General features: G+C 41.0%; 1 protein-coding gene across 3 annotated transcripts in view; it reads left to right on the top strand.

Moving 5' to 3' along the window:
* Positions 1-21,914, top strand: part of mapk8ip1b (mitogen-activated protein kinase 8 interacting protein 1b) — a 63,931-nt gene that overhangs the window by 6,769 nt on the left and 35,248 nt on the right. The window contains exons 2-3 of one of the 3 annotated variants that reach the window (XM_029428257.1): positions 705-786; positions 13,318-13,429. In XM_029428257.1, coding sequence (XP_029284117.1) covers positions 731-786; positions 13,318-13,429 — 168 coding nt within the window. In that variant the 5' untranslated portion in view covers positions 705-730. Of the gene's footprint in view, positions 1-426; positions 787-13,317; positions 13,430-21,914 lie in introns of those variants that run through there. The other 2 variants (XM_029428243.1, XM_029428250.1) reach the window with 2 other exon arrangements.

Raw genomic sequence — 21,914 nt, 5'->3', positions numbered from 1 at the left:
ATTGCATTTTGATTTCAAACTGGTGGGTTGTTTACAACCTGTTTTATGCCCTGTCAGGCAGCTTTTTTTTTTATTAATGATGCCATGTTGCCAGACCTCAGCAATTACTCTGGGATAAACCACAGTTTTCCTTTAAGACAATGAAGAGAGAGAAATAAAGAGAAGGGGAAATTAGGAGTCTTACGATCAATGTGGCCTCATGAATAATTGAGCACGACTGTGTTTTGCAGAGAGAGAGAGAGAGAGAGAGAGAGAGAGAGAGAGAGAGTGAGCGAGCGAGAGGAGTGTCCTCTTGTGCTGATGTTTCTCCTGTTTGCCGTGGCGTTGGATGTCCTGCTAACAGCAGCACTTTCCTAAAGTGGCGTTGTAAATCTGGATGTACACAGGACAGAGTAAACATCAGAGAGAGAGATAAAGAGGAAGAAAGGGAGAGGAGTAGATTATATAACACTACTCCTTTGTGGCATATTGAGCTCGTCTGCTTTAAATATTTCCCCCTCTATCTCTCTCTCTCCTCCGGATGAGTGGTAGCAGCAGCAGGGCTCTGAGTCGGACGCCTCTTCCATCGACCCGGAGGTGCTGCACCCCTCCTCCCTCTCCTCCGGCTCTCTTCCTGTTCGCTCCTCCCTCTCTCTCGCCCTCCCTGTTTCCTTCACTTTCTAACCCCCTTGCTTCTTCTTCTCCTCCTCCTCCTCTCCTCTCAGCTGTGGATGCCCTCCTCACTTACAGTATGGACTCGGGAGGGGAAGGAGAAGAGGGTTGGATGGAGGACCAGTGGGAGAAATGGTAGGGCACCTCTCTCGTTCTTCCCTGTGTGTTTTATTTTTACCGGCATGCAGCAACATGGCTGTGTGTGACCTTGTGAGCGTAGAACTGCTAACATGCCTTTTCTTTCTTGCTATATGTCGTCTCCTTGCATCTTATAGCTCAGGACAGACATGCCCTTGAAGTAGAACGGGTGGCTGTGTGCGTGTTTGTGAAGAAAATAAACGAGGTAGAGCGTGCAGCAGAGGTTGCTGCTTTATGTTGACCAAAAATAGGATCAGAGAAGCCACAGAGGAGAAAACACATCACACTTTATGTTGGGGTGTGTGTGTGTTTTGACACCAATGCCGATATATAGGAGATGCACTGTTTGGGTGAATTTGTCTTCAGAGTTTGTTTTCATAGAGGGGAAGATGAAGTAAGAGGGGATGGGGGGGGTTTGGGGGGTTGATGGTACCTGATCCTTGTCCTGGTCCTGTCCTTGCAGGAGGACAATGCTGATAAATGAGTGAATGCTTTCAGCCTTGTAATCTCGTAACATAAACGTTTAAATTAGAACATGGGGGAAAAAAGACGGGTGAGGGTATACATACATCTGCTCTGACGACTTAACTCTGGGCTTAAGGTGTATGTTGTGTGAGGTGATTCAAGCATAACAGCACAGAACAGATGCTAGTCCTATTAGGCTGTAACATGGCAAGAGATATGCCATAAGTGTAAAACCCTCATAGTTGTGTGGGTAACATGAAAATTACAATGGATAAATAGATTAAATTGCAATAGATAAATAAAACAAATATGTGGCTAAAAATCTGATTCAGTTTTCAATTGTTTTTACCTAGGGGGATTTTGGTCTATAATTAGTAGCTCATTTGCATTTTTCTCTTCAATTTCTAATACCCAAAGCATTTTTCTGATCTGTCTTCAGCACAGCATGACCTTTTCCGACTATGAACTGTATTTTTTTGGCAGCAGCAACTTGTCAGGTCTATAGGGACATAAATCAGTATTAACTGATCTACTCCTGTAAAAAGAAATCTTATACAAAAATGATGACCCATATCTTTATTTCACCTTGCGTTCTACGTGTGAACAAAAACTGCAGTCAACATGTGCGAGCCAGCAGTAGGTAAATACAGGTGCTGTTTGGGTCATAGCTGGATTCAGATAAAGACTAATGAGCTGGTCGGGACCATCATGGCCTGAGCGCGAGGTCATACTGTCCTTCATTAACACAAGCAGATAAGCAGGCCGAGGAGGCACAAACAAGCCAGAAGGATGCCCTGTCACCCCCCACTGTCAGAACAACGCAGGAGTTTATCCCAAATCCTCAGCGAAACAAACTGAAACATCCATCCTGCAGTGTTGTTGCCCTCTGATGTCATTTTACAACACAAACATAGTGTCTGTGTCACATTTCTGAAGGGACGTTTTGAAACCTGCACTCACAGATCTCAATTAAAAAATCCTATGTACTGTTATTAATGTTGTGGAAGTGGGAGATAGATCATACATGCTGAGAATGGGATCAATATCACTGAATAGCAAATTATATTAAAATCTTCCCTGGAGAGCTGAACTCAACGCTTTCGACACATTAGAGATAATATTAACGAATGAGACTCCGACATCTTGTGGAAAATAATCTACATTTTAAGAGATGTTCGGGGTCTTCTCAGCTGACTTGGATTTCCTGGTACTGATGGTCTATCAGTGGGGTGGGGAACCTTTTCATGTCAAGGGCCATTTTTTTTTTTAAACATCCTTCGAGGGCCATACTAATTATTGAACTCATAACTTCTGCAAAATTGTTTTGAGACACAGCCCATTCATTTCACCTTTCTTATATGCTTATTTATCCATGTATCTTTCTGTTTTATCAGAAATCAGCAATCCTTTATCAGTCCCACAACGGGGAAATTGATCTTGTCACAGCAAAAGAACATATGAAGTAAAAAGGCAGTACACAATAATTAAATATAATACAAAATAATATAAGTACCAAGTGGTTGATAGAAAATAAAGTGAATATTGCACAAATTATATAAAGTGAGTATTGTAAATGGCAGTGATAATTGCACAGCAGTGGTGGAACAGTCTGTTCTTGGTGTGGTGGTCTACGGATCTATCTTTCCATGTTTGTATGTTATGCTCTGCAGAGAGCTGCTTGTTGGGCCAAACTCCGCCGAAGAGCGCTAACTTTATCCAAACGCACTCGTCCTTTCAGCTCGTGCAGTTTGACATGTTTCGTGTTTCACCGCAAGCGCGTCCGTACAAACTAGACACACTGGCCTTTTACTTCCTCAAAGAAATAATCGTTTGTCCATTTCTCCTGGAAAGTGCGACATTCCACATCCACCTTTCTCTGTTTTACACTCGCCACGCTGCGTTCACTGATGTCAATGACCGTCTCGTTTAATATTGAAGTTTTTTGACATGTCGTGACCACGTGATGACACGATTCCACTCGTGTTATGTTCAAGGACCCTGACCATGGCCAGGAAAAACAGTCAATTGCCTGTCTATTGCTGTCTATATATATATTTTTTTTTTGTTCTAGTTTATTTTTTTTGCGTGTGTTTATGAATTACAACGAGGGCCGGATCAAATGGTCTCGCGGGCCGTATACAGCCCGGTGGCCGGAGGTTCCCCACCCCTGGTCTATCGAACACTACATCTAAAATGTGTCTGCAGTGACTTCAGCATTGAGCTATCATATGAGTTACATGAGGACTTTGACACACATCCATGATGCATTACAAGTCACTTTGAGTGTAAACATTTCCTAAAACAATTAAATGAGCTGTGTTGGTTTGTGTTACATTTAATGAATGTGTGTTTTTAACACATTGGCGAAATAGAAAAGGAGATATTTTTTGTTTCCACATTTGGGCTATGTACTGAATAACAACAGCTGAGCACAGTAGCATGTAGAATCTCAAGTCCTGTCTTCATAAGGTGCTGGTTTTCACCCAGTTGATGGATGTTATTCACTTGTGGCAATTAAACATGAACAACATTTATATAGTTATGCAACTCAAAACACTCTTTTGTAGTTATTTATATTCAATCAAAACCTCTCTGGTACTTTGTGTGCCCAAACATCCACTCCAACCTTCCTCCCAATGACTTTTGTTCTTTGTTCTCCTGAATTGGAAAGAAAAGTTGTCAGTGATGGATTTTTAGTCAGGAACTAGTAAGTGTCCTCTGGAACTCTGTTGTCAGAACAAATTCATAGTACAAAGATGCATTATGTAGGAGACAGGGCTGGTCCAACACATTTCACAATTCTCTGCATATTTTCAACAAGTCATAACACTTGAAAACCTGCTCAAAATTATTTGGCCGAGGCAAAAACTATATCAGGATGCTGATATGATAGTTTAGTTAGGCATTCCCTTGATGTGCCTGGATTTTATTTAGCGTCCTGTGAGGCAACAGTGTCACAGTGATGATATCGGTGTCCACTTGTTGTTACTACGGTCCGAATGATTTGCTGCGTCTCGCTTTCACTGATGATGACATAGTAGATGTGTCACAGGGATCTCTGACCTGGAAAGCCCAGCCAGTTTGCTGAGTCAGCCTGCATTGATCACTGAGGCTGCTGTGAGTGAGATGATGGGAACTACAGCCTACGTAATTACAATCAAACAAGAATAACAAGAATATTTAGGGTTCTGGAAGTTATTGGTAGGTAATTTGTAGATTATTGGTATATACTCAACAGCTCGTTGGCCTAACGGTGTATCCTGTAAAAGCTTTGTTGGATGTCTTCCCCGTTCCTCTTATTTCTCACATTTCCTGTCCATATCTTTACTGTCTATTATCAGAAAAATAAGGCAGAATGCTCAAAACTAGTTACAATACCTGAAATGGCTTTTCCTGAGAGTTCTTTTGAACCTTTTGGGTGGTTCATAAAAGCATCTCTGTATGTAATATTCTGTCCACCACATTTAGATTAGTGAAGGTACGCTAAATAATACGAAAACCTCTCTGTATAATTTAATACAGTTCAACAGCATCACAAACTACATCCTTCAAAATGACAGTTCAATCTACACCTTTCTAAAACGGTGTCTACATACACTTAAGCAATAGCTCACGACAGGCCGTGGTATATGGTCATTATATCACAGTTAAGGGGGTTAAGGTTAATCCCCTTAACTGTGATATAATGAGTATATATCACGGTCTGAAGTGAGCTATTGCTTTTATAAAACGGTTACCAAGTGTGGCAATATGAAAGAAGAATACACACTCCAATTTAAATAGTTTTTATTATTAAATAATGATGTTCAAAATAAAATAGTCCCTTCGTTGCCTTCTGCACAAAATATAGTGCGAGGTGGTTGCTATGCAACAACACTAACAACTAGCGCGGTGTTCTGTTCGTTTAGTTTTTTTTCCATTTGGTCTACAATGCTCTTCACGTAGCTCTGCATGTCGTCTTTTAGGGGCTTTTTTCTCTGGAGATAGGCACTGATCAATCCACTCCTCCAGAGTAGAGAACATTGTACTATACGGATTGCATAAATGGACGGTCCCTTGTATTGGCGCATGCGCGACCGGAACCCGGAACCAGATTGAACTGTAAACACGTCTGTGTTTCAGCCTGTATAGTACGTGTTTGATTATTGTTATTTCACGCTGATATCATTTATAATAAAAGCAACTGAACGAATGGAACTCTGTTCTTATTTACATAGTAAAGCTTTATAAGTTTGTTTCTTAACGGACGTAATTTAACAGCTGTAATGGTTGTAGCTTTTTCTCAGACGCGGAGGGATACTGACTTGTTGTGAAAAGTAACTACAATTCTACCCGTGATATACGCTCATTATATCACGGCTAAGAACCAATCAGATTGCTTGATTTGACATGTCCGTTTTATAATGAACATTATAACCTCTAGGAAAGTAGAATTAACTGCAGGACTGTTGGATTAGATTGTATTAGTTTGAGCTATGTGTAATTTATAAACGTGTAACGTTGTGTATGTGTATTTATATAGGATATACTGTTGGAATTCAACGTAGAAAGGGACTGCCCAAACATTTTGAAAACCCGGGTTCAGGCCACAGCTGTAGTGATGCTTTGTTGTGGGTGGCGTGCAGGTGAGGGATCATGTCCTTGTTTCTGCACTACAGGCCAACAACTATATGAAAGAGGGTGGGATCTACAGGATGGAAAAACTTTGTTTACAATATCGAGTTGAACATGACTTTTGTGACTATGTGTGTGTCTTTCTTTATTTCCTTTTGAATTAAATAGTAATTCAATTAAATAGGAATTACCATTAAACAGGTGTTTTGCTACAATGGGGACATTAGCTTAGACTTAGGCTTTCACACTATACTTTGACGTGACTGTGCAGCCTGTTTGATGTTAGCAAGCTTTGCATTGTATGCACTACCGACCCTGTAATATCTGATCCTTGATGCGTGGTTTTCTCTGGAGTCTGCATCCCTCCTTACCCACAATTCACTGCAGCAAAGAGGTCACCCTGTCCTGTCCAGGTGGTTTATCTCTCAGCACTTCATTTTCTCCTCCTTCTCTGTCCCTGTGACTCTCTCCATCCTTTCACTGTCCGCTGCCTCTATTTGCACTTTCCTCTGGGTTTGATCTACAGTCACGACATCACCCTCTCACCTCTTTTTCACCACTCTTTTGTTCTTGTAAAGCGCCAATTATAGGTCAAATCATGCAATTCGGGGTCAAAATAAATGACTGATTTTCTCTCTGATTGGCATGCAGTCTTTCCTTTCCTTTCCTTTTATTTAATTTCCTTTATTCTCCTTTCTCTCCTTTCTTCTCCTCCAACTTTCTCCTCCTTCCTGTAAGTGATGCTGATAACAGGGACGCTCAGGAGCATATTGATTTTGTTCCTCTCCCAAGCATTTGTCTGTGATGTAATAAATTACATTTTTAGTGAACTGTTAAGCTTACAGTTTTTTTTATTCAAAAGCAGTGCAGTGCCCCCCAGACCAAAGCCTGTCAATTCAATAGACCCTTTTTTACAGCGGACATTGTGGCCTGTCAAAACAGTGGCTCCATTCTATTAAGTGTCCAAGTAAGTCATGTCAGTGAGTGAGCATGCACAATCCCAGAGCCCTTGAACTGGCTCACCTAAATGGAATTCAGCCGTCGTTCATGTTATTAATGTCCTCTGTGCTTTTCCTGCTTTGGCGAGTCAAAATGTCTGCTGTGAAAAGGGTCTATTCAGTTTGAACAAAAAAAATCCAGACGGCGCCTCAAGCCACATGTCGTTACTCATTTCTGATCATGTCTGGTGCTAAAGACAAGACGAGCTGGAGACAGATTGGCAGAACTGATTCAGGCTACTTAAATGATAACAGTGCTATCATTGAACGTGAGCAATTTCTGCGCATCTCTTTTAAATATCATAAGACTCTCTTAACTAATATTTTCACTTAAGTAAAATATTTCACTAGAAATCAGTTTTGTTTTTTTTTTTGTAAAAGATTGCATCATGGATTAATACATAGATAGTGCTCTAGCAAGCATTTACATCAGCAGGATGGTGTATAATATGTAGGATTGACCCAAAACAAACTACAGTAGCCATGTTCATGGTAGTAAAGAAACATGTCACCTAGTGCAAACATTGATGTGTTTTTAAAATGTTATGGTCAACAATAGAGGCAAAGACAATTAATAATAATAATAATAATACATTAGATTTGTATAGCGCTTTACTAAAAACTCAAAGACGCTTGACAGAGTGAGTGACACAAATATAAATATATAAACGAACAAACGAAAAAAGAAGGGAGGATAAGGAGAAGAGACGGTCAGTGGTTGAAGGCGGTGTTGAACAGGTGAGTCTTAAGTGATGATTTGAATGTGGTGAGTGAGGAGGAGTCTCTGATGGTTTGAGGCAGAGAGTTCCAGAGGGTGGGAGCAGCGATGGAGAAGGCCATGTCTCCCCAGGATCTAAGCTTGGTCCGGATGGGGGGGGACAGGAGGTTAGCAGCAGCAGAGCGGAGGCTGCAGATAGGAGTGTGTCTGTGGAGGAGGTCAGTCAGGTAGGAGGGGGCCAGGTTATGGAGGGCTTTGTAGGTCATGAGGTGGATCTTGTACTGGATTCTCTGAATTAAGCTGTATCAGGCAACATAGGCCATACTTGTAAGTAAGATCCATTTGTTGGTTTTGGTCATTTTATGGGATTTGTTGACAAAATAAATATAAAACATGGGTGTCCTTATCCTGTAAACTCTACAAAGCTATGTACCAGCAGGAGCAAATGTGTTCTGATTACTGCAAGCCGCAACCTCCAGTTTTAAAAAGTGAAGCAAATGCAAAGTTCCCTAAACCTGCATTCTTTCTAATGGCCATTATGTGGGGACTGCACTTGTTGCAAAAAGAAGTCGGATTGGATAGAAATCTATGAGAAAATGAGCCTATTCCTCACTGGATTTATTATCTCAGGAAACACTGTAAACATGAGTTTATGGTCTTCAATTCAGCATAATGTTCATTTAGTAAATTACAGTCCCAATAAGAGTAAAATAGGTGATAATGAAGGCAATGCTTTAGGGTTACCTTGTAATTGACAGGTCGCTAACACGGTGTTGTCAGGTTTTCTGTGTTTTCATCTTAGAACTTTAACCCTTTAACAGTATGTTATCAGTTCATGAAAGTTAATTGTAACATTTTGGTCCACTAAAAATGTCTTGTTCAGCATTCTGTTATACTTACGTAGCTCCAAATCTCTTGTCACTTCTGGTTCCAAAAAGACTAAAATGCCAAACTCCAGGCTTTAAAACTGTAGTCCACAAACCAATGGTTGACGTCACAGTGATAAGGACCACTTTATATAGTTGCTACACAACCTTGCATGTAGGTGTCACCATAGAAATTCAACACCGAATGACAATTGAAAATGAAACCTAAAAAGTCACTGATACTGCAGCTTTGGCAGTTGTTTGCAGGGTGATTCCACCTGCCGATTTCTTAATGTCTTTATTTCCCTTTGTTCCTTTCTTTCTATCAGGTGTACCCATCTGAGATCATTTATTCCCTACCACTTGCTCCACTTTCTCTTTCTCCCTTTCCATCCTTCAGCCCTTCTCTCCTGCCTCCTTCAGGGCCTAATTATTGAGGTAAACAGATGCTTCTACCCTGGCTATTTAACTCTCATACCCATATTCCAGTAGGTGACCGGTGAAGATGGTGGCAGCTGTGCATTTTGCAAAAGTAGACAGCTGCAGTGTTGATGTAGCCATAAATGACATTAGCATCGTGCAACAACAGGGGATCATAGCTTTCCAAGCTCACCAGGTTTCTTTGACAGCTTGCTTTTATGCTCCTTGTGATCACTGCCATCTTCTCTTCCTCCCTATAATAACAGTTTCCTGCTCTCTGGCTCTGTCTGTTACGCCCTGGAGGCTGCAGGGTAAAGAGATAACAGGCCGACATAATTACAGATGGGGAAAAGTGAAGCATTGTTTACTGGACGCTAATTGAATCCTGCTGCAGACAGCAGGACATTTCCCTGGCTGATACTGGAGTGATGTCCAGAGATGCTGCTAGAGCAATCAATCATGTTCTTCCCTACAAAATGTTTTCTTCCTGATTCTACTGTCCAGTTTTTAATGTCCATGGACATTTTGATGCAACACCAGTAAATTAGGAAGCTGTGTGCTTCACAGCCAGAACTGTCGATGTGCTGGTAGAAACCTCATGCTATTGCTGACGCTTTGTAATGAGATGATGTTAAGCTTTGACAGGGGTTTGCTCACTATTGAGTCCCTTGTAGCTAACGCTGTTTTGTTGACTCAATAGCTGTTCCAGTAGGGTCCATCAGTTTGTCAGATATATCAACAACAGGTCTGGTTGGCATGACATTTACAGTGAATATTCCTGGTCCCCAGGTAATGAATCCTAATGTTTTTGGTCACCCTGGCCCATCGTCCAGAACCACTGTCATGCCAACGTTCCACAAATAAATAAACATATCATGCCCTGATCACATTTATGCTCTCCAAAGGATAAACCTCTCCAGCTATGATCTTACCTCTAGCGCAGTGTTTCTCAAACTTTTTCAGACCAAGGACCACTTAACCAATAAAAAAACACTCACAGACCACCTAACTCCCCAAATATCCAAAAACAATAGGCCTGCTTACCACTCCAACAATATATTACAAATGACAGCCTAATAATGAGCTTTATGTGACCTTCTCTATATCGCTCGTTCACACATTACATCAACAATACAAAAACAACTACGGATTCTACAAGCATTTCGTTCATATGCGATTTAAACGGTGAATGCTGATAGATTTTACACATCATATGAAACGTAGATTACATTTATTACTGAGTTTATGCCCGTACAGAGCCGCATCATACCCACAGCAAGATCGTTTGCTACTGAGAGATATGCAAAATGCAAACTGTCGTCATGTGTTTCTTAAATTCATCACATTTTCTCTCAACAAATCCTAAAGGTTTCCCAAAGTAATCCTTGTGTTTCCTCTCAACATGTCTCTTGAGCTTGGTGGGTTTCATAGCCTCGTTCGCCAACAACTCGTAGCACAAAAAACAGTGTGGATTGGGATCCTCTTCATCTCCAGTTCAAAAAAATCCAGACTTGATGTAGTCGCTGTGATATTTTCTCTTCACTTTAGCGCTGGACTTTCCGCATTCAAGCCGAGTTTCACAGCTTTCAGCCGGCTGGTGGTTGGACGGCGAACCGCTCTCCTGGGACTCAGTAACACAAAACCACTTGTTGTCGCTGCGGCTGAAACACTTGTAGGTGCTGAATCACCTGCATCAGGACGATGCACCTTCACTGTTTTCTGGTTCACAGATTTTTGATTACATTTTCTTTTAACTGACCCTGTCTACAGCCATCGATCCATCTTGTAAGTTGACCACGGCTCAAATTGACCGTGCAGATAATTTATGATGTAAGATCGTGAAACGAACCTACATAGCTACACTACATCTATGCTACACTCTAGTCCAGTGGTTCTCAACCCCCCCACCCCCAAGACATTTTATTCAGGAGTGTTAAACAAATGCAACGGTAAGAAGTTTGAGATTCAAACTTTAATCAGTGTCATTGACTGCAGCCAATCAGGGTCAGACATTCAATCTGTAACCAGTGTTAAACACAGACGCCTCAGAGATGTGAAACTCTTAAGTGATCCAGCAATAAACGAGCACAAAGGAACAAGTCTGAGGCGCTGCCCCCCCCAACGGAACCCCGTGCTTTATTTTATATAAATATATAGCGGCAAATCACAACTCACTTTTCACATTGAACATGTGCTCTTTTATTAAATAAACTAAACGCTTATGTTATTTATCAAATGTATGTGCACGTTTCCATGTTTACTGCGTTGCTTTGCGCATTCATCATATTCTCTCCGTTTCGCGAACACCTCCAGTCAGAGACAGAGCGGAGGAAAGAGAGGAGAGAACTTCAAAGTGCAAAAAAGTCAAAAATCCAACACATTAATTATAAATGGAGCGACGTCGACTCCAGATTAGTGTTATTCATGGTGTATCCTTGGAATAACATTAATGCTTTCGAGCAGGTGGCTGAGGGGGATGCCGCTTGTTTTTCTTTGTGCAAGTAGCACTTTATCGCTCAGCAAAATAAAAGTCTAAAAACACACAATGTTAACTTTATCCAAACGCACTCGTCCTTTCAGCTCGTGCAGTTTGGCAAGTTTCGTGCTGTAATGCAGCTCGAGAATCCTTTTTCATGACCGCAAGCGCGTCCGCACAAACTAGGCACACTGGCCTTTTACTTCCACAAAGAAATAATTGTTCATCCATTTCTCCTCGAACATTCTGCATCCACCTTTCTCTTGTTTACACTCGCCATGCTGCGTTCACTGATGTCAATGACAGTTTAATATTGAAGTTTCTTTACATGACGTGACCACGTGATGACACGTTCCGCTCGTGTTGTGTTCAGGGACCCTGACCGTGGCCAGGAAAAACAGTCAGTCGCCGGTTTTATTCTATATCTGACTAGATTTAGATTTTTTTTTTTGGAGTGTGTTTATGAATTACCTCACGGGCCATACACACAAACGCCCCCCAAAGACACGTGAATGCCCCCCTTTCTAAAATATTGCTCCCAGCCCCTGGGGGGGGGCGCTACTGCCCCCGTTGAGAACCCCTGCTTTAGTCTATACTAGTCATTTTTAAACAGTTTTGAGAAACGCTTTAAACTTATAATATATTCATTTCAAATGTGACATTTTACCAATATACTCACGGACCACTAGCGGTCGCTCACGGACCACTAGCGGTCGCTCACGGACCACTAGCGGTCGCTCACGTACCACCACTTTCTCTTTGAGAAAGACTGCTCTAGCGCCACCCTCAGGACAAAATATGACCAAAAAATACTGTTTTAATACCTTTGATAATGTTTTTGATAATGCAATAAAATTAGCAGTATGTCTATTAATGTATTCCATGTGTTCACCTCTACAGGCTGCTTATGCAGCTTGCTTTTAGTCGTATTGAATTATGGAATAAACAGCTGTTGTAATTTAGTTATGCTGTTATTTCCCTAACAACAGACACATTTTCACATTGAAGTCGAATTTTGAACTCAGTATTTCTGTAAAAGTAACTCAGAAGCATTTTGTTTCTGTCATTGAGTAAGGATTAGATCAGTCTGCTCTTAAGCCTGTGATGGTTTGTGTTACAGTAAACTCATAGATTGAGCTGCCATCTGTGATGATGCATTTCCCACTACCACTTTGATTCCATCTTGTCATCACTGTAGGTGTTTAGCTTTATCCTGGCTGCTAATGCTTAACCAGCAGCTAAACAAGCACATCCCCCCACTAGTCAGTGGGGGGATATAACACTGGTTCCTGCTTGTGATGAGAAAGTACCGCCAGTGGCTTTTAGTTTTTTGTTACCCTTCCTGTACTTGAGAAGACTCTTAACTTGCTTTTACAAACTAGCAGATAGAAATATTGTAATCAGCAATTATTATTCTATATAAAAATGTAATACATGCATTATAACTCAATACAATTTAGTTGTAAGCAAATGTGTGCATATTTATTAATTTACAGATATTATCAACAATTACAGTTTCTATAATATATTGTACTATAGGTAATAAACCAAGTAAATGTTCACACTGCCTATGAATGTTAAATACCTAAGGGGTGTCAAGTGTAATAATCAGTGGAATTATTTTGGATTCACAATTATTTCTATATCTAATTTTACAAATTATGACATGGATGTAAAACAGTAACTTAGTAATACAGTTCAATTTTTTTATTTTTTTAATATTTGTCCCAGAAAAAACGTGGAATGCGTTTGTGTTAGCTACAGCAATAAGTTGACCGTTATGACCAGAACTTGTGACCCATTTCCAAGTGTTTGATGTGTCATTGAGCTTTTGGCCTGGAGTCGCCAACCTGTCAGACAGATAATTCAGTCAACAAGAGATTTTGAGACGAGTGCTGAAGGATTAACATTGATTTATTTTCCCCATCTCTCTCCCTTCCCCTTCTCACCCTAATCCTCCCCTTTAACCAGGTTGACCCATGACATCAGCCTGGATGAGTTTGAAGATGACGACCTGTCGGAGATTACAGAAATCACAGACGAGTGCGGGATGAGCCTCAACTGCAATGGCCCGGATATCAATGTAAGTGGCCTCCATGAAGAGGTGGTTCTCACCAGGTTTCAATCCATAAACTACACATTCTCTACTTCTTAAGCAGTTTCATGTAACTAATGACCTGGTGGGTATTTGTGACTGTTATTTAGAATTCCAACTGCTTCTTTCCTAGTTACAAGTGAAGAAAAACTACCTTAAATGATCTGCCTCTCTGATTGGGAGAAAAACTAGAGGAGAATTCAGTTAGGGCTGATTGGTTGAGTGTTGAGTTCAGTCTTTCAACGTGATCTTGGCCATTCCTCATATATGCTGTTCAGACTAACATGCTGGTGAGAGCAGATAGTTTACCTCATCAGGAGGGGATTGTGACCTTGGATCTATTACACATTGGAGCTATCCAAACATGGTGGCTCATTCTTTCTAAGTTTTAAAGTTTCCTTCTTCTCTGTCCATCCATACACAGAGGTGTAGAGTAGGTTTTTATCATCAAAGTGCGCCAGGTAGGGAGAAATTGCCATTGTTTGCAATTTGCCAATTCACAAATCTGGTAGTCCCATTTGACTGCTGTCCTTTAAACATGCTATAGTCTTCCTGCCAATATTGTGGTACGATGTAGAGGTGGTGTTGTATAGTTATGGGAACTCTGAGTCCCATGTGTTGTTTTCAGGTTCTATCAGCTGTCATCTCATTGGTTGTACTTGGAAAGTTCATTGACAAACTAGGTCAAAGTTGCTATTGATGTTGAGCACAGCAGCAAGGTGTAAAATCTAAACAAACGGCAAACTGCCCGTGTTATGCTGCATGATTTAGCGTCTTCGCTCAATATTTCACAGCAGCAGAAAGCTCCTGCTGGTCTTGACTCATGCCATGTGACGTAGGTTGACGTAGTGATGAATGAAAAGGAAATAAAATGCTGTATCTTATACGGCTCTTGGAGAGGTTTTTACATTTATTAGACACAAATGGTAAAGTTTTACTGAATAGCATTCATGCTATAAGTACATGCATTTCCTCATTCAAAGGAATTCCTGTCCAGAAAATACAATTTAAACTCATAATTGTTTTTGTTTATTGATTTTCTTTCCATAAAAAAACGAAGAAAAAATGCTGATTATGCACTAATGCCCTTCTAAGTATTTAGAAAAAAAAACAATAAGCAGATTAGTGTGTTTCTGTAAAATATATTTTTGACAATTCTCACATATCTTGATTTTTTTTATTGATCCTATTTCATCCAATTTGTTAATAGTTAACATAGAGTACACAACAACACTTTTCTATTTTTTTTGACACATCTCCATTTTTACTGCTTATGCTCATTTAATAAAATGATATGTGGCATTATGTCCTGAACAGCTGCTACATTCAGCTTCATGCCATCAGAGGAAACAGCCCAGAGGCAGAGAGGCCTGATAGACGCCGACAGAGCCGCTCTGTAAAAACCTTGAGTGTGATCACACATGATTGCCCTGTTGCATCCTGGTCATCTGAATAATTCACTCTGAGCTGTTTACTGTTTGTATAAGTCCTCTCAAACTTTGAAGTGAAGACTTTTTTTTTGTTTTTGGTGAAGAAAGTTTTAGGCGCCACAGGCCCACAATCACCCGCTAGTTTATTGCCATGGAAATGAGGGTGCCATTAATGAAAGCTGGAGCGAGTGTAAAGTGCTACTATGAGAGAGGGGGATGTGGAGTGGTATAGAGTGAGAAAATAAGCAGAGGTACATTTATTATTCTGTCAGATCTCTCCGGCTCTGTTCCCAGTGAAACCCTCATCACCTCCTCCTCCTCCTCCATTCAGCTCTGCTACTGTAACCAAGGCAACAGGAGGGTCGAAGGGGCTTTTTTTCTGTGTCATTTATACGAGCAGATGAGATATTTTTTCTTCTGTGTCTCGTATTTGATTGTTTTAGTAAGGTGGTGAGGAAAATGCTATGCCAGAGTGTTGGGAATATTTTTAGGTTGACAAGCCCTTCATGTCTCTTTCTCTGCTTTTTCTTGTCTTCCTATCCAGGGAGCTAATTATAGCCCAGATTATTGAATGTGTGAGCTCTCTGCTGGAGGTGTGTGTTTGGGTTGATTACTCATCCTCTTGCAGGGGCCACACAGAGATCAGAATCTAAAATCGCTCCTTGACTGGCAAACATGAGACAGTGCTGACAGCGGCAACAACAAACCACACGTGTCATTGAGTGTTGTCACTCTCAGGACATGAAACAAACTATTTGGTTTATGTATGTTGAGAGTGTATATGGAACATTTCAGTCTAGGGTTTTTGAAAGATAATTTTGTAGAGAAAGAGCAGGCTCTGCTGGTTGGTCTTAATAATGTATTTCTTCCCAATCTGCCAGTCTCATGTCATTGTGTCAGTTTGTTGAGTGCAATTGCGTCCTATGTTACTTTTGTTGCCCATCACACACAGACAATATATCAGTCTTATGCCCTCACAATGCCTGAAGGTGCACACGGAGCTATGCAACGAGCTAAACACAAACAAGGTTGCATACAGAAGTTGGTATTTTACTGGAGGTGATTGTAAAACTTAGTTTCCAACAGTGTTGGATAAAACACAAATGTAATAAGTGATTACAAATCCAAAAAAGATTAGCATACCCAAAACTGATCAGGAAAATGTACTGGATGGAAATAGTAGTCAAGAAGGCTGCATGAGGATTATACAGGAAGAAAACAGCATTGTTTTAATTGATTTGTTGATTTTATTTCCACGGATCTGCCTACAGTGATACCTAAAAGCTCACACTGATAGTCTTGATGAGTCATTACAGATACCATTGAAAAGTTTTCAACATATAAACCTGTGTCTTACGCATCTTGGAAATATGTAACAATATGTATTGATGTAGCATCAGAGAAAGACATTAATTAGACTCCATCAACAGGAGGTATCTTCATTACACATCGGCCTATAAAGATCAAATCAAATCAAATCAAATTTATTTGTATAGCCCAATATCACAAATTATACATTTGTCTCAGTGTGCTTTACAGACTGTACAGGTTACGACACCCTCTGTCCTTAGACCCTCGCATCGCACAAGGAAAAACTTCCTAAAAGAAACCCCAAAATTAAAGGGGGAAAAATGGAAGAAACCTCAGGGAGAGCAACTGAGGAGGGATCCCTCTCCCAGGACGGACAGACGTGCAATAGATGTCATGTGTACAGGATAAACAACATAGTACAAATACAACATTTGACAGAAATTATGTTGTGTTGAAAAAAGAAAAAGAGAAAGTATGGATGAATCCAGGAAAATGTCAAAAAGGCTTCCCGGTGTCCAGCATGACCAGGGCAGCAGGCGCAGCCACGATTCATGATCCTGACGTAAACTTTATCAGTGGCAACCTGCCACATGAGAGACAGACACTCCGGGAAAGGTTCCCCCTGATGATGAGTTAGTAACATACATTTACATAAATGCATACAGATAGAGAGGGAGAAGAAGAGAGGGGAGGGAGGGGAGGAGAGAGGAAGAGAAGGAAGAAAGCAGGGAGGTGTCCCCCGGCAGTCTAAGCCTATAGCAGCATAACTAGGGGCTGATCCAGGGCAAACCTGAGCCAGCCCTAACTATAAGCTTTATCAAAAAGGAAAGTCTTTAGCCTACTCTTAAATGTGGAGAGTGTGTCTGCCTCCCGAACACAAACTGGAAGCTGGTTCCACTGGAGAGGAGCTTGGTAGCTGAAGGCTCTGGCTCCCATTGTACTCTTAGAGACTCTAGGAACCACAAGTTACCCTGCAGTCTGGGAGCGTAATGCTCTAGTTGGTTTATAAGGTACTATGAGATCTTTAAGATATGCTGGAGCCTGACCATTACTTGCTTTGTAAGTCAGGAGAAGGATTTTGAATTCTATTCTGTATTTTACCGGGAGCCAGTGCAGAGCAGCTAATACAGGAGTAATATGATCCCGTTTCCTTGTTCTTGTCAATACACGTGCCGCTGCATTTTGGATCAACTGAAGAGTCTTAAGCGACTTTTTGGGACAACCTGATAACAATGAGTTGCAGTAATCCAGCCTTGAAGTAACAAATGCATGGACTAGTTTTTCTGCATCATTTTGAGACAGGATGTGTCTTATTTTTGCAATGTTACGTAGATGAAAGAAGGCAGTCCTTGAGATTTGTTTTATGTGGGAGTTAAACGACAGATCTTGATCAAAGATGACACCAAGATTCCTTACAGTGGTGCTGGAGGCCAAGTTAATGCCATCCAGAGCTTCTATGTCATTAGAAAATGCGTTTAGGGCCAAGTATAATAACTTCAGTTTTGTCTGTGTTTAACATCAAAAAGTTGCTAGACATCCAAGTTTTTATGTCCTTAAGGCATGCTTGAAGTTTAGTCAATTGATTGGTTTCATCTGGTTTAATTGATAGATATAATTGATAAAAGATATGATGAAGATAGACAGAATCCCCTCGTGGTGAAGTAAAGCCGGTGGATGATAAAAACTCTCCAAGAACACCATGAAGGTCATGAAGACAGACGTGATGGGTGACACAATAGTCTGAAAGATAAAATGACACAATGATATTTGAAGACCAGCATCCAGTCTCCCATTTGTTCTAGAAATGGCAGCTGACAGATGATTGGCCTGATAATAATAATAAGCTTTATTTGTATAGCACCTTTCATACAAGAATTGCAGCCCAAAGTGCTTCACAGCAAAAACATAACCACCGAATTTGAGTTAAAATAGTATTTGTGAACATAATTTGGACTATGAATTAGAACAGGCCGATGTGATGTCGAAAAAACTGCATCGAAAACGGAACATGGTGATCGAATTTACTCTCTTGAGTCCAATACCAACCTGCAAGACCAGCGATTAAATTCACTCGAGGAGAAGTGTGCATTGTTAGCAGATAGCAATGCCAAGCTAGCTGCGAAGACCGCAGAAATAACATCAGAATCATTGGACTTCCTGAGTCTATTGAGGGACCCCGACCTACAACCTTCTTTTCAGAATTTTTGGTCCAGCTGCTAGGCGCTGAGACTCTCCAATCCCCTCCCAAGCTGGAACGTGCACACAGAGCGCCAGCTGCTAAGCCGCAGCCAGGGATGACACTGCGACCTGTTATAATGCGTTTGCATCGCTACCAGGTCAAGGATCTGATTGTCCGGGAGGCCCGCAAGAGACGAGGGGATCTCGCTACTGTGGGACACCAGTGCAGATCTACGAAGACTTCACACAGGGGGTTCTCGAACAACGGGCTAAGTACCGGGACATCATGTCAAAGCTGTACAACCTAGGCCTCAGACCGGCTCTTCTGTTCCTGTTCTGTTCTTCTGAATTGTGTTATAGATCCAACACTAGACAGATCTAGTTCCAGACCCGTTGCGCCCTCTAAAACGGCACACTCTCTCTGCTTTTATGGACCACTATGGCTACGTCGACCCGTGGAGATTTTTACACCCCTCGGTTAGGCAATACTCTTTCATTTCCCATGCACATCGTTCATACTCGCACATAGATTATTTAATTGTCGATAAAACATTTATTTCGTCATTTGTCCGTTCAGTACTCACCGATAACTGTATCAGATCATTCAACTGTGATCTTGGACCTTCACTTTGATCATAAGCCTAAGGAATTTAGATTCTGGCATCTTGACCCTCTTTTACTATCTGATGCAGGCTTTTGTGAGTGTATTTCAGAATCAATTGTATTCTTCTGTGAGACCAACCAAAATGAAGAGACCTCTGCGTCCCTACTCTGGGAAACCCTTAAAGCTTTTCTTAGGGGTAAGATCATCTTGCATATGTCTCATATTAATAAAATTCGTAGAGCACGCCAAAGAGAGCTGGAGGAGTCTATCATTAATCTAGACAACCAACTCTTATCCACTCAATCACCTGAACTATTTAAAGAACGGATGGGGCTCCAAACAGAACTTGACCTTCTCTTAACAAGAGAGGCTGAATGACTCCTTCTACATTCACGAGGGTCTATATATGAACATCGAGATAAGGCTGGCCGTCTCCTGGCCCACCAATTAAAGGCTAGGGTGGCCTCGAATCAAATCACCCAGATTCGGAATGAGTTGGGCTTTCTCACTTCTGACCCGGGAGAGATTAATAACATCTTTAAATCGTACTACTCTCATCTCTACACGTCTGAATCCCCTGATAGCGAAGATCAGCTACTTACATTTTTTGATAAACTAGATATTCCCAAGATTTCGACTAATGACCAACAGACACTAGATGCCCCCCTGCAGCTCGCTGAGATTAAAGAGGCAATACAGTCTATGAATAGTGGCAAATCACCGGGTCCTGACGGATACCCGGTAGAATTTTATAAAAAATTCTCAAATCAACTGGCCCCATTACTATTAGATATGTTTAATTTGTTTATGCAAGCCTCTATCTCTGATCTTTAAGAAGGGCAAGGACCCGTTGAGCTGTGCATCATATCGCCCAATCTCGCTCCTGTCTGTAGGTGTGAAAATACTCGCGAAGATCTTTGCTCATCGCTGGGAATCTATTATACCCTCCATTATTTCGGAACATCAGACATGATTTATAAGAGGTAGGCACTCCTTCACAAATGTCCGAAGACTTCTCAGCGTCATCCACAGTCCGCCTTCTCCTGCCGAACCAGAGGTTGTCATATCTCTTGATGAGAAGGCCTTCGACAGGGTTGAATGGGCCTATCTGTTTTCTGTCCTTCGACATCTGGGGTTCGGTCTCATCTCTTGGGTTAGACTTCTATACTCTTCTCCTCACTCCTCTGTATGTACGAACACCCAGCGCTCCAAATTCTTCCCTCTTTTCCGCGGGACGCGTCAGAGGTGTCCACTTTCCCCACTACTATTCGCAATTGCTATCGAGCCATTGTCAATTGCTCTAAAAGCAGAGAGAGGAATTAAGGGGATTCAGAGGTGGGATATCGAACATAGGGTCTCGCTATATGCTGACAACCTGCTTCTGTATGTTCGTGATCTTATAGCTAGTAATCCAAACATACTCTCACTTTTGACCACTTTTGGTTCATTTTCATAATACAAATTAAACATCCAAAAGAGTGAATGTTTCCCTATCATGACCTCGATGGTCGTTGCCTTTTAGAATATCCAACTCAGGGTTTAGATATCTAGGCATTGCAATCACGCAGTCTTTTAGTGCGTTACAGAACAAAATCTTACTGTCCTGACGGCAACAGTCAAATCTGACCTACAAAGGTGGGGCCAACTGTCACTCTCTTTAGCAGGAAGAGTTCAGACGATAAAAATGAACATACTGCCCAGATATCTATACATCTTCCAATGCCTACCTATTTTTTTGCCTAAATCTTTTTTCACTGCTATTGATAATATTATTTCCTCATTTATTTGGGCTGGTAAACATGCAAGAGCTAGTAGACCATTACTGCAGAGGTACAGGTCCCTAGGTGGGCTTGGTTTACCTAACTTTATGGGCTACTACTGGGCCACAAACACCAGTTTTGTACGGGTTTCCTTTCATTTAAAAGGATCTGATTTTTTCAGATACTTTCAACTTTCGATTTTGTTAAGACCCACTCTCCATAATTCCCCCAAACCCTGCCTCCAAGTGGAGTGGATCTGGTACTTAAAGCAAGAACTTTATCTAGGTGCCCCCTGCGACCTGACTCACATGTTCTGGTTGTGCCCTAAATGATCTACCTTATGGCAATCTTTCTTCGAATGTATTTATGAAATTGTAGGTCTAAAAATCTCTCCATCCCCTCATGTAGCTATTTTCGGTAGGCCCCCAGATGGAATCAACATGATAAACATCCAAACCAATGTCATTGCCTTTACCTCCTTGATTGCTCGTAGGAAAATCCTTCTCTTGTGGAAATCTCCTTTACCTCCCTCTTTTAAAATGTGGCTGAGCGATACTATGTCTCTCCTAAAGTTGTTAAAAATTAAGTTTAGAGCTTGTGAATTCTGACAGCTTGGGAGAGCAGAAGTGATGTAGACGAAGATTAGAGAGAAATCACGAATGATACAGAAATTATTTTCCTTTTGGAAAGTCGCCAAAGCTTTATTTAGAGTTTAGAAAAGGATCTGTTGATGGACTCGGACCAGAAATCTGAATATAGCTGATGGGTTTTCATTGTGAGCTCCTCCTGCACTGTTGCCAGGTGTTGCTGCCGTGTTAGTCTAATATTTAAATCTCTGAATAGTGTGTGATTGTTGGTGGTTATGATGTTGTTGTTTTTTTTAAATTACCTTTTACATTCAGATAATCATTTGTGCTAGTCTGTAACAAGATACATCAAATCTCTGAGAAAAAAAAGGTCTGTGGTGTTGCACTTAATCTTAAAGTTTACTATAAACCAGGGGTCGGGAACCTTTTTGGCTGGGAGAGCCATAAAAGCCAAATCTTTTTTTAATGTATTTCCTTGAGAGCCATATATAAAAATATATAAATTTGAATGCAACTTTATGCGTGCATTTTTTAAGAATAACACGTCTCCGAGTACTAATAGAGGTATCAGTCTTGCATTGAACAGGAGCTCTTTTATTAAAT

Source organism: Cottoperca gobio, chromosome 3 (assembly GCF_900634415.1).
Source record: "Cottoperca gobio chromosome 3, fCotGob3.1, whole genome shotgun sequence".
NCBI lineage: Eukaryota > Metazoa > Chordata > Actinopteri > Perciformes > Bovichtidae > Cottoperca > Cottoperca gobio.
The sequence above is the reverse complement of the archived record's forward strand: the minus strand, read 5'-3'. Positions and strand labels throughout refer to the sequence as shown.